We start from the raw sequence: 17,121 nt of genomic DNA, 5'->3' as shown, positions 1-17,121 counted from the left end.
TTTGCATTGAGGCAATCCTAATGAGTCTGCAAAAAAAATGAGATGCTTGATATTTGTGCTTTTACTTATTGTTGGTGTGTCTGTTGTATACATCTAGAGTACAGGAGTTGCTCCCCTTTGCGCTTAATTGATGCATTATTACTTATAAAATATGAGTGCAAAAATGATGTCATTTATCCATCTTGTCAACTCTTTGCTGCTGTTTTCCTTACCACTCTAAAGAAGATGTGATATCTGTTTGTTTTGTTTTTGTCTTGTCCAATAGGTAAGCTTCTTGTATCTAATAACAAAATTATGTCTCCTATGAAATTACTGTTTTTTAGGGTACAAATTTTGTTAGTAAACTGTTGCATTGGCTAAATTCTTGGTCATTTAATGACATTCATTGGTTTTTAATTCAAAGTGCTAGTTAAATGGTGGAAATGAATCTGTCAATAATTTTTATTTGTTTTATGTATCCTCTGCTGTGCTTTATTTTTATATTCTTTATAAGCAGCACATGTCTGGATGTTAACTTCAACATCAGGTATTATGATCACAAACTTGGGCATGTTGAAATGCATTGGTTTGTAATATAAATTGTCAAGCCTTTCTGAAAACAGTCTGGTTTTCATCCTCCCTGTATGTTCTCTTTTTAAATATAATTTTCACTTATTTAAAAACATACTTCTATGTTTTCACAATTACTAAATGATCTGCTGATATTTTGCATGTAGCACTTTTGGGTTGCAATCTCCATGGTCTTCTTTGCAGCTGCTACAGTCTTTACCCTCCTAAAACTGTGTGGTAATTTCTCTTACTCACCATAATTATCAAAGTTAATTATGATAAAATGCATATATTAAGTAAAACTTTTATTCGCATAAGCTTTATGTTACGGTCTCATGATCCATTGTATTATTACTACCTTATCATTTATCAATAGTTTAATGGCATTACAATCTACTTTATATTGTCCTTGCTTGGAATTATGTTTTGGAAGATAAGATCTATTCCTATTATGGAAATTAATAATGTTAGATTGATAGGATACTAGTAAAAAAAATTTTATATTCTACCCTACCTAGAAAATGTTTCTAGGAAAAATGCAATACGACTTCTTTAGGAAATGTAAGGCTGATGAATTAAACACCACTCAGTCAAAAGTAAGTAATGTGGCCTTCTCAAAGATAGAGGCTTGAGTGTTTGGTGTCTTTATAAAATTCATTGTATTGACATGTCCATATTGTATATGTGTCCTGCACCTGTGTCATAGAGAGGCTGAGAAGTATCTTCTTAATTGGGACAACTAAGTTTGCAGAGCTTCAAAACATCATTTAAAAAATAATACTTCATTGACTAAACCTTGCTACTCCATTGTTCCTTGGCAACTGATATATGGTAATTTGTCTTTGCATTGTTTGGGATGACCCAGTTGATGCCCAAATCTGTGATTGATCTTTTGGAATGCGCTGGCAAGGGCGTTTTCATCGCCATAGAGTAGCTTAGGTTTGGCAAGCTATGCCTCTTTGTGTCATGGAATTTGTGGCATGAAAGAAACAAGATGGTCTTTGATGGAGTTGAATTTCCTACCTTTCTAATATAGAGTGTATTTTTCTGTCCTTGTATGACTGGATGAGGGTCCATGGTGGCATTCCTTCCATGTCTTTTGCTGATTTTCACTCTCTCTCTCTCTCTCTCTCTCTATATATATATATATATATATAATTTGTATTCCTTGAAATGGGACTGAACATCTGTGTGTCAGCCTATTTTCCTTCTTCAATAAATTTCTACTTATACAAAAACGGGAAAAAAAAATGAAGGAATCCATTCTTTCACCTTCAATAATGATACTTAATCTGGATATTATTTAATTGATCCATTGTACTCATGTACACATGATGTTGCAGGTGATGTAGGTGCTCTTGGCTGGTGGGACTTGTTTATAAATTTTGGGTATGATTAATCTACTCTAATGCCATTTGTATTCTTTAAATTTTACTTTTTTAAATAGTGTTGCCCTTGCCCCCTGTGATATTGACACATTGATGTTTATATTCAAGGTGTTAAATGACAAATAAATTCCAAACCTTTTTTTTTTTTTGTTAACAACAGTATTGCGGAATGCTTTGCATTTCTTGTTTGTACAAAGTGGTCTAATCCGGTGATTCATAGAAACTCTCCTACAAGGGAAGCTAGTTCATCTTCTACAACTATTAGATATCTTGACTGGAATAGTGGCTTAGTAGTTTCTCCAGAGGAGGATCTGCAGGAAGAAAGAATGTGCGGTTTGCAAGACATTGGTGGCCATATCATGAAAATTCCAGTAATTGGTTTTCAAATCCTTCTTTGTATGCGCTTAGAGGTATGTATTTTTGAGTTATGGTAATGGTTAGTTTTTGGAATATCTTATGATGGTTTCCGATTTCAGGGAACACCTGCTAGTGCTAAGGATATACCACTGCCACTTCTTTTCGCACCTCTTTTCCTACTTCAAGGCGCTGGTGTACTACTTGCTACCTCTAGGTTGGTGGAGAAAATTGTACTGTTACTTCATAGTGGAACTGGCACAGGATCATATTTTAGATTTTCTGCAAGAGCTCATGACTGCTTGGCGTACTTGCACCATGGTTCCAGGTAATGACATCTTCCACCTCCGAAGAAAAGCTTAAATAGGTCACACTGAATTTACTGAATCAATATGTAAGCATTGACCAGTGCAAGTGCTATGGACTAATTCTTGATCTGAAAATCTTCAACACCAGGCTACTGGGTTGGTGGTCCATTGATGAAGGAAGTCGAGAAGAACAAGCCCGACTATTCCACCAGGGAGCTTCAGGGTTAGCATTCTTTTACTTTTACTATTGTAAGTGCACTGTATGCAAATGTTATAAATTTACTTTGATTGCATATGTGATTGGGTAACAAAATATCCACTTTACTAATTTTATCTTTGCTTGAACATGACTCTGTATCTGTTAGAGAGCAAAATGCAAGAAAGAACTTTAACTTAGATGCAATCGTTGAAATTAAATTTATTTTTTGGCATAAATATGGAGAATTTTACACTTTAACCCCTAAACTATACTCCCTTTTACTTTACACTTACCCCTCTAAACTATACCCCTTTTACACTTACCCTCCCTAAACTATAAGAATGTACACTTTATCTCCCTAAACTATACCCCCCTAAACTATGAGAATGCACACTTGCCTAAACTACTACCCATGGGATGGGGTGCAAAGTGTTACATGGGTAATAGTTTAAGGGGTAAGTGTGCACTCGCATAGTTTAGGAGGGCAAGAGTTACACGGGTAATAGTTTAAGTGGGTAAGTGTAAAAGGGGGTAAAGTGTAATTTTCCCCATAAATATGCTAGTGTAGTACTTTGAGAATATGAATTTCTTGCAGCAACTAGTTAACTCTTTTAATACCTTCTCCAACGATATGAAGATTTATGAATGCGAAATGCTTTCTTTGTTTAGGGAGGAGGGGGGGGGGGGGGGGATGATACAGTATCTTGATGAGCTCTAGCTCAAATGACACCTTGTGAGAGTATGGTGGAGCGAGGTCATGGTTTTAAGACCCACTGGATGCCTGTGTAACTTGCCAATAAAAGAATGATATTTTCATCTCTTGTACCTTTTGAGTTGTTCTGTGGTCTGTTTTGCAAATTAAATTTTCTGTTCTGAGTAAATTAATTTCTCCAATATAAATATTTATGAATGCAAAATGATTACTTTAGGGGTGATATAGTCATCTCAATGAGCTCTAGCTCAAATGGCACCTCCTCCCTGGTGGAGGATGAGTTTGTTGGTTCAAGACCCATTGGATGCATGTGTAACTTACCAATAAAAAAATGCCTCATGTCATTGTGGTCTTTATCTGCTCCCTGATTAATTGATGTTCTTGACAATTTCATGCAAAATTTAGAGTCAATGGTAATGTATGGTACATTAGACATTGTTAAAATTTTGATTAGATAACAAGACAAAGAATATTTTCTAATTTAGATTGTTACAACCAAATGATGTCCAAATATGAAAATGCAGTGTCCTTGTTTCAGGTAGTGTATGTTCATCTCTAGAACATTAAAACCCAGCTTGAAAGTGCAGTGGTTCCCCCTCTGCCTGTGACATTTTAGCTTTAGTTGCTGCATTATATCTTCGCTTTCCATATGAAATCCATCAAAGGGTTTTGCACTTTGCAATTTTGCTGATCTTTGTACATTTGGTTACTTACCACACAGGTATAACACTTTTAGCGGTTATCCTCCTGAGATTGTGAAGAAAATGCCTAAAAAGGATCTTGCTGAGGAGGTGATCATAATTCTCTTTATCAACTTTAGGCAAATTCCAAAATTCCATTTGAGACAACTTCTGTTTCATTTGTTTTGTATTTATGATTCTCAAAATGGTTGGTTGCTTTGCAAAACCAATCATTCACCTCTTTCCTTGATTTTCTTATTCTTGTAATTTTTGTACTTGATTGTTGACCCCTGTACACTCCCTGTGTACTAGGGTGTCCCTTTTTGATATCAATAAAACTTATTACTTATATAAAAAAAAAAAAATGATTCTCATTTATCTCAGGTTTAGCCGAACCCAACATTTTGGGACTTAGGCTTGATTGTTGTTGTTATTGTTATTTATCTCAGGTTTGGAGACTGCAAGCAGCTCTGGGTGAGCAGACAGAAATCACAAAATACAGCCAACAGGAGTATGAAAGGCTTCAAAATGTAATTTTCTCATCCTTGACTACTAGTTTAATGACAATATGGACATGTAATGTTAACTTATGTTAATTTCATGCATGAGGGGAAAAAAGAAAAAAGAAAAAACCTTGTCTTGTGACTACTAGTTAGAAATTTTCTGTTCTTTGACAACTTAATCTTTCCTGGGTAGTTTTTTGGACAAAGACGTAAACAAGTAGTTAAAGTTTAGATATGCTAAATATCTGTATGTGGTTCCTAGATTGAACATACACAGGATTGCAAGAAAAAAAAAAAAATCAATATTTGGAATGTATGATTTTCAGTTGTAGTCAGTTGTAAATCCTGTGATAAAATGCATGTCAACATTTGTTGATGAACATTATTGACATCCACGATTTTTGCAGCCTTTTTTCTTCCTATAGTTTTTTGCGAATACAACTCTACCTTTTTTCTGGACGGCCATAATTTATTAAACAATGATTCTCAAGATTTAAGCGAGGAGGTTGTGGTGAGCTAAGAATCGTGATTTTCAGGCAGAACCTAGGGAAAGTTGTGAGAATGGAACTGTCAAGTAGGGAAGAGTGTTAGTGGTGGTAGCAGTGATGATGATGATGATTAGCAAATATTAACTTTTGGTTAGTATGGATATTGCTTCATGTAGGAAATCCATGCCAGCTTGGCATCCAAATCCTTTTTGCCACTCGAGATTTATTGTACAATTTGTTTTATTTTTTCCCCATTTTCTAAAACTAAGAGTAAATTATCCCAAAGAATACTACATGATTAGAAACTGAATTTGCAAGGAGTAAAACATCAAGTGGTATTATGTAATCATCCCTAATATTCTCATCACATTGGAAGTTAAAATGAGATACGCTTAAGGTGTTTTTGATGATAGACTTTTGATCGACAAATTCATTACGGTTATTCTGAAGCACTGTTTGCCAAATGCAACCCAGTAACAAATATTGGTGTGTTGATTGGTATTATTATTTATCTGAAATGAAAGGTACTGATTGCATCATCAAATATGCAACTTTTGCCTACTGAATTGGAAAATGATAACTAGGATGTTGTTTGTGCTTTCGTCTGTGCAGGCATCCATGCTTGTGCTCATTCTAGTTTGTTTTTAGATCTTCTGTTCATTCCTGAATAACTTTGATTATAAAGGTTAATCCAACTTAATACCTTAATCTTGTCTTGATGCACTGGTCAGGAAAAAGTTTTATGTAGGGTTTGCTTTGAGAGAGAGATTTGCGTGGTCCTGCTTCCATGTAGGCATCGTATCCTTTGCAGGTAGCTTTTTTTTTTTTTTTTTTTTAATCACATTGATGCACCTGATTTTATAACACGCATTCTTCATTCAAAGCTCAATCAGTTACTTTCTTTTTCTGGTGTGATGCTAATTGTTTCCCAATGTGTTGCAGTACATGCTGTGAGAAGTGTAAAAAATGCCCAATTTGCCGTGTCATTATTGAGGAGCGCTTACCTGTATATGATGTTTAGTTTTAACTTGCCCTGCCTTTTTTTTTTTTTTTTTTTTTTTCAAGTGCACAAATTGGAGCCCATAGAGTTAAAAAACAATGATGGGAGAATGTTACAGTTTCAACTTTTTATCGGAACTTCTACAATGCTGAGTGTTGCTTGTTCAAATTAACATAACAAAGGTTAGGTAATACAGGAATTGAAGTTGCTATAACTATATCAACTTTGGGCAGTTGTTTTTCAAAAATTTTTCCCTCCTTTTAAATTGTAAATATACCGTACTTTTATAATGGGAAATCACAGGAATAGCATGTTGGAATTTCTTGGCATGCTGTGTGACAGTATTGTGATTATGAGCTGTTTTTCTGTGTATAAAATAAATTTAATGTTTATTCTTTATGTGAAAAATCCGGACACGACATTGTAGGAGTAATATGCGGTGTAGTCAACATTTTGGAGAAAATATTTTATAATTGTGAATTAGGGCCCTATACTTTTAATTGGTCGTGAAAAAAAAAATGTTACATTTAGCGCTCATAGGGATAAGTAATTATTTAGTATTTAAAGAATAGTGCTCCCTCCTTTAACAAAATTGTAGGTTATATTAATTTAACTAATCGAAGGGTTTCTCATTCATGTGAGGGGAGCATTTGGTGTATAGAATAATTTTCCCAGACTAATGGTGAATAGAAATTTTTTGTCTAACTTTTTGTATTTTACTTTATTCTCTATTAATTGTATACGTGATGTCTTATTATTATTTTTTTCCCATTTTAAACCCTGGTTATTTTACAATTAAGGTAAAAAGGAATGCATTGCAAATTTTGATTAGTGGAGCATAAAGACGAATACAAAATATTGGGACATAACATTTGTATTCACTAACGGTCGTCTTGATTATATATTTTAAATTATCTCGATTATATATTTTAAATTATCTCTTTCTTTTGATTCATAAAAGGTTTATTAACATTTTGCATGATATGATGTTGGGACTGATGCAACTCTTATGCAGGAAGCACTGGGTTTACTATTTGCAAGAACAATTATGTATGCTTAGTTTAGTTGTGCTCTCTTTTCATAGCAAGCTTTAAAACCTAATTGTCTTTTTCGGATGTCTCATACCCATGTGTTTAGAACATAAAAAGGAAGACAGATATTTTTGGCAATAAATATTGGTGCTACTCGATACATTATCACAATGAATACTGCATTCTCTTACATGCAAACAGTACTTGCTAAAGAGAGAAAGTACGCATCGATCCCCCAATTTTGTATACCTTGGGGGGTGCTTTATTAACTACAGTTTGAACTGTTCCAAAGATCACAAATGACCTAAAGACTAAACTTCAATAACTAAATATAAATGTACGACTAATGAACCACCATACACATAGTGAACCATAACAACAACAAAAAAAACAAACAATTCACACAACAACATTGGAAGAGCTTGAAATACGTTTAGGATAATGTAGTAACAAACGAGTCTTGCTCAAGCTGCGGTGATTGCCAACGCTTCTGGTTTAGAATTTGGCACAATGATGGCATCGTTGCTTTTGGGCTTGTTGACTACTTTTGGAGTGTCACCAATCAATCTGGCAAAGTCCTTGAAGCACTCGTCAATGGTTCGGAAAGGTGTGTCCGGATAAAGAGAGACGACTTCAACATCGGTCGGCTTGTCCAAGGAGTAATTTACTTGGCAACCAATTATGAAAATATCATGAGTAAGGGCTGCAACAATGCTTTGTGGGATGCGCATCTCTGGTAGCATTAGCAAGAGAAAGATATGGCATTACATTTATGGTGTGCCAATGTGTAATATGGCAATAAATTTGGATACATGGCGTTTTTCCTTGAAGAAGTACAAAAGATTGGAATTCTTTTCTTTTTTAATAAGCTCACTTCAGTGAGAAAGCTGTTTTGAGCAAATTTTTTCTTAATAGAAAATTTCAAAGTCCCATGTTATTTGTTTTTCAAACCCTCTTTTCTTCAACTTTAAAATCATACTACTAAAATACAAGATTGGATGAATTGTCATTTTTGTCTTAAAAGCTAATTTGTAAATTTGGATTTTCACAACTTGTTTATAATGTTTGTACTTTGTTCCATAAAGAATTTAGTTTGGGTTGGGTCTCGACTCCCAACCCTTAAAAGTTACTCGTGTCTGTTTGGTTAGAGTTTATAAGCTCAGTTATTAGCTTTTAATTTTTATGTACATTTTTTTAAAACCTTATTTTTTCTTACTTTTTCAAAGAACATATATATTTTAGAACGCTTTTAACAAAAAATATTTCAATAAAAAGATAAATAAACTCTTCTCAAACGGACACTTAGTATAAGGAACCACTGAAATTTTGAATAATACTATTTTCAAAGTTCCAAGGAATGGATTAGATAATAATAATAATAATAATAATTTTTTGTGTCATGTGGTATCATCTCCATTATCTTTGAAATTCTAGTTATATATATATATATATATATATATATATAAAAGAGATAAGTACCTTTGGCGGCGGTAAGTAGGTCATCTTCTGAAACGGTGACCCTAGGGAGCTTACGCCCAATCTTCTCCTCCCACAAAGATGCAAGCTCGTTTATGTTTAGCAAATTTCCGGATGGCCGAAAATGAAGAGTTTTGTTGAGTGTTCGAACATCATCAATGGATTTTATTGTGAATTTCCCAATGTCGTCACCCGCCACAAAATAAGCTGTCGAGATTCAAAAGCTACATCTCAATTGAATACTACTACTAAAACCTTATTACTAATGGAAGCTTAACAACTACATGCAAATAATTATGAAAATTTGATGTTGATGATGATGAAGTGGAGAATATAAATTAATATGCACGATGATATTGCTGGCTTTTTTTTATTTTTATTTTTATTTTTTTAATCAATTTAAGATAACAATAGGCCTAAGTATTGTAAACGATAGTATAATTATTTACAAATAATGCCTCGTGGAGTGGAGGTTACTTGTTTGAATCTATCTATCAACTTCAAGACAAACTCCCTTATAGAAAATGAGACGAAAAAAATAACCAAAGAAAATGGTAAATTTTGTATGTCTAATTTTTCCTACATACTTATTTTAAACAAAATTGCTTCAACTAAGGCTTCTTTTAAAAGCAATGCTGAACTTTAATCAACCACCTTTTGGGAGTAACAATGTTTTTTTGGTCATTCTACTTTGTTCATGCTTTTAATGTGGTACTATTTAGGGTCTGTTTGGATATTACTTATTGCTGAAAACTGAAAACACTGTAACAAAATAATTTTTAAATGTGTGAATAGTGTCATGAGACCCATTTTTAATGAAAGTTTTGCTGAAAAAAGAGGTTTGTGGGTCCCGTGAACAGTGCATGGGACTCACTTACAGACGGACGCAGTTGAAAAATCATTTTAGCTACATCCAAACATTCACTTAGTCTATTACATATCAAAAGGACGAGAGAGAGAGAGAGAGAGAGAGAGAGTATTCTCATTCGGTAATGTAAAATACATGATATTATTCACAAAAAATACACAAAAATACCTCACATCTAATGAGATATTTTGCACATATTTTTACAACTCGCGACAATGGTTATGTAAATATAAATCACCATTATAGCATTGTGACAAAGTTTTTTTAATTCTTTTATTCTCTCTCTCCTTGCTTGTCTCACTTTTTGTCTTCTCTCTTCCATTGTAACATTGAAATAAGATTATTTTTAATGTAATGTATTGTAATATAAAAAATGAGATGTATAGTGTGTTGTAAAAATGGAAATGTAAAATAGATAAATTGGCTTTTTAATGAGATAAAATGCATTTATTTTTGCATGAGTGGGTGAGAATGCTTAAGTTCTACAAGAGTATTTAAAATTGCAATACCCATACCTATAGCTATTCCTATCTTAAAGGAGTCTAAGTCAAGACCTATGTTAAACCACTTCAAAATTAATCTAATTTTATTTTTGGTTCCGCTTGTATGAAAACTAATTAAGCATTGAGAATTTGTTATAATAAATACAAATATGAAATCATCATCACCAATTTTCTGTTCTTGGTTAACTGATTAAGTAGCATTTATAAATTATTCAAAGATAAAATTAATAATTATAGCTTGGCCAGAGATTCCATTGTAGAATGGAAGTTCACATTGTGTTTTATGGGGATGGGTTTGGTAGATCATAGATGTGTATGTCTATTCTTTTTTTTGTTGGTAAACCTGTATATCTATTCTTGCTCACCTAATAAAGTTGTTCCATGATTAATACATGCTCATATGATAAATATATCTCTCACTGATTATTTGTTCAAGAAGATATATATATATATATATATATATATATATTCTACCATTGAGATGACGTGTGTTATTATTGCTAAGGAAAGTGATGTCTATAGTAGACTATTTAAAAGAAAAAAAATTATGTGTCCTGTATTACTTGTGTAAGATGTGGCCAGAAAACACATTAACGTAGAAGAAAGAGAAAAGCAGAATATTATATAATAAAAAATAATGATAATAATAGAAAGGAAAGAAAGAAAGAAAATTTGTGATCCTCTTACTCTATGACTTGACCTTATACTATATAGTATACTGAAGAGGACATATCAAACTATTCTTCATTTTGAAAAGGTAGAAAATCAGAAAGTTTTAATATATATATATATATATATACAAGTATGGTAGAGCATTCACATCGAAGATGTGAAAAGTGCTAAAATGCTATTATATAACTCAAACCACAAAAACATGCTCTACTAATGTTAGGCATTGTTTAGCCAAAAAAAAAAAAAAAAACTAATGTTAGGCATGGAATTCAATTCAGTATTCACGTGGGTTAGGTGGAGTTGATGCCTTTTACAGTTGTTCCAAGTTTTATTATTATTCTTATAAAAAAAAAGAAAAAGTTTTATTATTATTATTATTTTTAAATATATGATTAGACAGTTTAGATTTATATGTAATGGACTGGGCTATTATAGTAGGATAAAATTGATGATGTATTGGGTTTAATATACTCAAAGACATAGGATTTAAAATACTATGGGAAAAAAGAATATATATATATATATATATATATATTGGTAACTTTGAAATGGTATATCGGTATTAATTGGTATCGAAATATATCGTTTTCTTGACTAGATCGAAATGATTTCCAGTACAAAATTGGCTTTCTTGATCCAAACCTCTTTATGAGGTTTAGGTTTGTTGAGATTCTAGAGGACCATCCTTGTTTGGTCATAAGAATCATTATCTCTGTAGTTGAAGCAAGACACATTTTAATATAATTGCTTGTTTCATTATATCCTAAGAGCATATATTAATTGGACCCAATTTTGATATAATTGTTTTTATCCAAAAGCTTTTAGTCTTTGATCTTTCAAGTTAAAAATTACGGTGTTAGAGCACAAATTAAAAATGCTATTTTTTTTCTTTATATATATATATATATATATATTATTCACAAATTAATGTAAAATACAAATAACCACCTTAAATATGTGTGCACGCACTTTTAACTATATACCATTTTTTTTTATAATCAAGTATATAACATTGAGTGATGTGTTTTTTCTTCATTGAAAAACATGCATTACAATTGATAGTTGAAACTTTAATTTATATAATATTTTTCTTTTTTCTTTTTAATGTGTGCCTTGAAGGCATCAGTTGAAAAGAGCCAGAACTATCATAAATACATGCAACCAGATCCTAAAAGAATGCAAGCTATATCACCACCAAAGTAAGCTTAGCTAGGTAGCATTGTATTATTAATTTATCATTATTATTTTTTATGACAGTGTAAAGTTAAAAAAAGAAAAAAGAAAAGAAAAGAAAAAAAACTGGTGAAGTTTATTAATAGGTCTTGTTAATTAGAGTGTTACTTCTAAGGGCATAGATCATTGAATGATTTTTCTTTTAGAATAGATAATATATAAAAGAAAATACTAAAAATTTTACTATAAAAAGTTTACAAACTAATGTAACAATGAATATATTATTCAACAATATAATAAATAAATACTAGAATTATTTTTTATGATAAATAACACAAGAACTTATTAATTTTTTTTGAAATAAAATTTGTAATATATATATATAGCAAGACTCATATGTAAATATTTTTTTAAAAAATGTCTAATCTAATCATTTGAGCTCCTAATCTAGAAGGTTGATATTTCAAAGTGGGCCTTGCATGGTTCCCTTGTGACCATGCATTATTTATTGGATTATATTAACGGGCACCGTAGGTTGCCCGTTAATAACAACTTTTTTTTTTAATAAAAAAAAAAAATCTGTCGAGCTAATTTTATATATATTTTCTTTTATTTATTTAATTTTTTTATACGCTGCTGTTAACATTTTTTTGTTTTGACAGGAAGATAGAAATGTATGGTATTTTGAAGGGGGCAGTTCCGTTGTGTTTGTCAACATCAACTAAAATAATGTTCCTAAACAATGAGGATATTTTCACTTAAAAATAAAGAACACCCAGTAGTTCATTATGAAGCAAAAAATCACTACTAAAAACAAAAAGAAAAAAGAAAAAAGAAAAAGCAAAAGAAGTGTCACCTTTGACAGTGCCATCACCATAAACGTGAAAGGTATCCAAAGGAGGAAGAACATCAGCCGGATGATGGTTATCATGGTAGGGCCAAGCAGCAATAGAGTTGCAGCAAATGTATGTATAAGGGACCCCAGCCGCCTCAATATACCGTCTCACTCTTCTCTTTTCCTCGTACATCGTCAGGGCTGGCTCCACTGGGTCCGCTCTGTCCATATCGTGCCCAAACTCCGATGGTAAAAACCTCTGCAAGTTTATTAACAATACTTTATAATCGCTGTTTGGTTAGAGATTTTTAATAATAATGTTAAATTTTTAGTGTTATGATAATATGTATTTAAGTGTTATAAAATTACGTGTTCAAAGTATTGTTATTTAAATATAATAAATTGTTATTTAAATACTAGTATCAAACAATTATTGTACCGAACCTGTTTTTTTTTTTATTTTTTTATTTCCATCATTTTGCGTGTCAAATACATCAACATAGATATATTTTTTTTGAGAAACTGGTAAGAAAAGTGTATTAAAGTAAATTAAGTTGAAAAACATTATTCAATTTACGTGATAGATCTTCCAACCAAACATCACTATCAACATATTTTTTCTTAAAAAAAAAAAAGCATAACATATCGGTCTTATTATATGAAACCCGCATGTTATAACTTATAAGTGTACACAAATGCAAACTATACATCTGTAATTTGTAAAATTTATTAACAATACTCTATATATTACTGTATCGAAGTTGTTTTTTTTTTTTTTTTTTTTTTTAAATTTCCATCGTATTGCGTGTCAAATACATTGACATGTTTCTTCTAAAAAAAAGTACTTGTCGGTCTTATTATACGGGACCCGCATGTTATAAGTGTACACCCAAATGCAAACTATTATTTATCTATACATCGGTAAAACCTAAAGGGTCTAGTTTTTGTCCGGTGGTTAGTGGCCACTGGACGCGTGTTCACTTGGACACATGTCGCATATTCAACGGGTCCAGTGGCCAGGGCTAAGTCCAAATCAAAATGAGATCATTTTAAGTGGAAAAATGTCCTTTCCAATTTGTATTGGCATGAGTGCATGACTTTGAATGCAAGACCAGTTTTTCTACCATCAACGGCGCATCACCACTGCCTTTCTTTTTCAAACAAATAAAAATAGGCCATTACCTTGACAGTGCCTACAGCTTTAATGGCATCAACTAAACTGAGCTGGGTTGAGATGTGTGCACCACCAACAGCTGATATTACAACCTCAATCTTGTGCTCTTTCAGAACCTTCTCCATTAAATCCCGATCCTCAATTGAGCCCTAATATCAAGTCAATCAATCACATATATAAGATCTCCGTTCACACTACACATATACATGTATAAACAAAATTCTATCATTAGACAAAACTTGCCTACAATTATTTAGTTTTGTGTTAAGAAAAACCAAAAATTCTACAATTTTTGTCACAATTCGCCACGTAGTAAGCTGTAGTGGGAGTGTAGACCAACTGTTTTACCTCCACCGCTACAAACTTATCACACGGTGAGTTATGGCAAAACCGAAGACAACTCGAAAAGAAAGAAAAAATTGCGATCGTTTCACTCTCAAAAAATGGATAGAGAGTAGAATTACATGTATGATAATGGCTCCTTTTTCTTGCAGGGATTTGATGATGGACGCCTTGGAAGGGGAGGTTGGTTTAGACTGAACAAGAAGGTACGTCGGCCGACCAGAGTCGAGGCTAGCTTCCGCCACAAAGCGGCCTATAAACCCGGTTGAGCCTATGATCATGGTCCGACCAGCCTCCGAGACATTAGGATTTGAACCACACATTTTTTTTCTTCTTCAGTTTCTTTGATCAAATGATAAAAAAGCAAAAAACTGTAGAGAAGAAGAAGAAAAGGCACACAATAGTTATGATAGGAGGGAAGGGGCTGTGAGGGGTTATATAAAAGTGGGTATAAGACTAAGAGTGGACCTTATGCATGTTTGGTAACGTTCACGCGCATAGCGAGTGAGGTTTGGTTGGTGGGCTTTGGTTTGGCTAACTTTGTTCGGTGTCTCATCTATATTTTGTCTTTTTTTTTCGAGTGGAATGTTTGATGGAGGTGTGATTACTTACCCAAAAAAATGTACTTTAAAAAAAGAAAATGGAAGTGGTTTGATAATTGATATATCACATCTTCGACTGGTAGTTGAGTATAAGAGAAGTACTCTATTGATCCAAAGGATTATTGTCTTATAATATTAATATGATTCATGTACTTGCTCACTTTTAATTCTCTAAATTTAATTTTATTATTCTCCAAAATGGATAAAACCTGTTAGATAGTAATTTTTGTGTGCGTTTATTTTAATTAGCATTATTTTTTTTTCTTTATTTTTTTTTTCAAAACACTCCACATCAAATTATTTATAAAATTAATTTTACACAATTATATACTCATTGAATTGGATCATTTTTAGGTTAAAAAAAAAAATGTAAATTTTACATCTTTTTCAATCACACCCATTATATGAGTGCAACACATATATGTAGGCGCCTCATTTTGCTTGTTACACAAGCGCACTATTACATACATAATTTTTTGAACTGAAATAGTGAGTTGAAAATATAATTTTAAAATTGAATCGCGTTTGACAAACATTGTCTTTCTTAAATAGCCAACGAATTTTAGATCAATACTTATTTACCATAAACTGCAGTATTTAATTGGTTTTTAACCGATCGAGGGGCAAGTTCTTAGTCAAGGATGAGTCAATTTAAGTACAGGTGGATACTTGCATACTAGTTAATCCAATTTAAGTAGGTGGAGGTGGGACTATTATAAAAAATTAGGTAACTGCCTTTGTGCATTTATACACAATTTGGAGAATTTTCAAGCAGTATGAGCAACCTCAACATTTGAGATTCTCTTAAACTCTTCCATAGAAACAACATTAAAAATAGCATTCAAAACTTTGCTATTAAAAGCGGCTGCTTCTTTTTGGGACGTTGACCGCTCACTAACAGGAGTAGCCGGTTTCTCCTATCCGTATTCAACAGAGTTCCAAACTCTCTCATCTATAGATTTCAAGAAGGCTTTCATCTTAACCTTCCAGTAGGCATAGTTATTCCCATCAAAATGTGGAGGGATCACAAGAGAGTGACTGTGTTCCATGACAACAGGGGTCAAAAATCAACTCTTAGATCAAGAGATCTAACACAAGATTTAACCTGTTCTGATACCACTTGTTAGGTTTTTAGACCCCTTAACACAATATGTTTAACCTAATATTAAGCCAAGTTGATTAACAAGTTTGTTATTCAAGTCTAGGTTAAACAATTATGAGCAAAACAGAAATAATGCAGAAAGTAAAGAACACAAAGATTTGATGACCCAGGAAAATCAAACTGGTAAAAAACCTAGGGAGGATTTAATATAGCTATTCTCAAGGTAAAAAAAAAATCCACTATAGAAAGAATTGAAGTTTACAAAAGGACTTAGATCACTAACATCCTAATGCTACTACACATAGGACTTACTGGCACGACCACGTGCAAGCTCCAAATTCATGGACTATTTCTTTCTTGAATCTGCAGCAACCACAAGTTCTCCTTCTTGTGACTTTGAGACTCCACTCAAAGGTTTTGTTGTTCCATGAATGTTCTTTATGCAGTAACTAAACCAACCATCAAGTTCTTGATGTGAATCTTGATCTTGATAGCTCTATGCGTGTGTTTGAAGGTACAAACCTCTCAGATCTCACAAAAGACTCAACACACAACTCAACAAAGACCACTAAAATGTAGTTAGGGTTTTTCCTTTTATACTTGGAGTGAAACACTTAACCTTACACGTCATATGGGCTTGAGTTGCGTTTGAAACTTTTGCAAAATTTTCTGAGCTGCGATTTTCGATCGATCGAGTCTTATTTTCGATCAATCAAACCTTGCAGTTTTACACAATAAATTCCTGCAAAACACTCGATTCAAACTTATACTTAAACAAACTTTGAGCAAATCTAAACCTAGACTCATTGTTTTGATCATGGTTTGCCAACATATACAAAATGAAGTTTTAATACATTTAGTTCCTAAAGTCTTAGAACCTAACAAAACCCAAAATTTTAACCACTTAAAAGAATAGACAAAGAAAAGTTGAATTATGCATATTTTTTAAGAGCTTTCGAGACCATGAGAATACAACTTTGCAAGTGTACTACTATATTTTTAACACTTTTATGTTAATTTATTTTAAGGAATCAAATTACATGTTTAAATTTTATGTTTAGATTAATGTCTTAATTGATTTTTACAAAACTATGGATTGTATTTTTTTTTCTTTATTTTAATAGATTAATGCTATGCATACAACACTTAAAAATCTTAATTT

The 17,121-nt window shown here is 32.4% G+C and overlaps 2 protein-coding genes across 2 annotated transcripts; one reads left to right on the top strand and one right to left on the bottom strand.

Moving 5' to 3' along the window:
• Window positions 1-17: 17 nt before the first annotated feature.
• Window positions 18-6,522, top strand: LOC115965627. The gene is made up of 10 exons (XM_031084891.1): window positions 18-621; window positions 717-786; window positions 1,893-1,938; window positions 2,098-2,347; window positions 2,414-2,619; window positions 2,748-2,822; window positions 4,232-4,301; window positions 4,640-4,720; window positions 5,913-5,992; window positions 6,124-6,522. The coding sequence occupies exons 2-10, from the start codon at window positions 738-740 to the stop codon at window positions 6,200-6,202; spliced, it is 936 nt and encodes a 311-aa protein (XP_030940751.1). The 5' UTR covers window positions 18-621; window positions 717-737; the 3' UTR covers window positions 6,203-6,522.
• An 825-nt stretch (window positions 6,523-7,347) lies between these two features.
• LOC115963778 (leucoanthocyanidin reductase-like) lies at window positions 7,348-14,674 on the bottom strand. Its single transcript, XM_031082942.1, has 5 exons — window positions 14,378-14,674; window positions 13,922-14,062; window positions 12,761-12,998; window positions 8,692-8,895; window positions 7,348-7,945 (listed from the first exon to the last, which is right to left on the bottom strand). Exons 1-5 carry the CDS (start codon window positions 14,576-14,578, stop codon window positions 7,677-7,679), a joined length of 1,053 nt encoding a protein of 350 aa, XP_030938802.1. The 5' UTR covers window positions 14,579-14,674; the 3' UTR covers window positions 7,348-7,676.
• Window positions 14,675-17,121: the final 2,447 nt, after the last annotated feature.

Source organism: Quercus lobata, chromosome 10, assembly GCF_001633185.2.
Source record: "Quercus lobata isolate SW786 chromosome 10, ValleyOak3.0 Primary Assembly, whole genome shotgun sequence".
NCBI lineage: Eukaryota > Viridiplantae > Streptophyta > Magnoliopsida > Fagales > Fagaceae > Quercus > Quercus lobata.
Note: the sequence above shows the minus strand (reverse complement) of the source record. Positions and strands in the feature narration are given on the sequence as shown.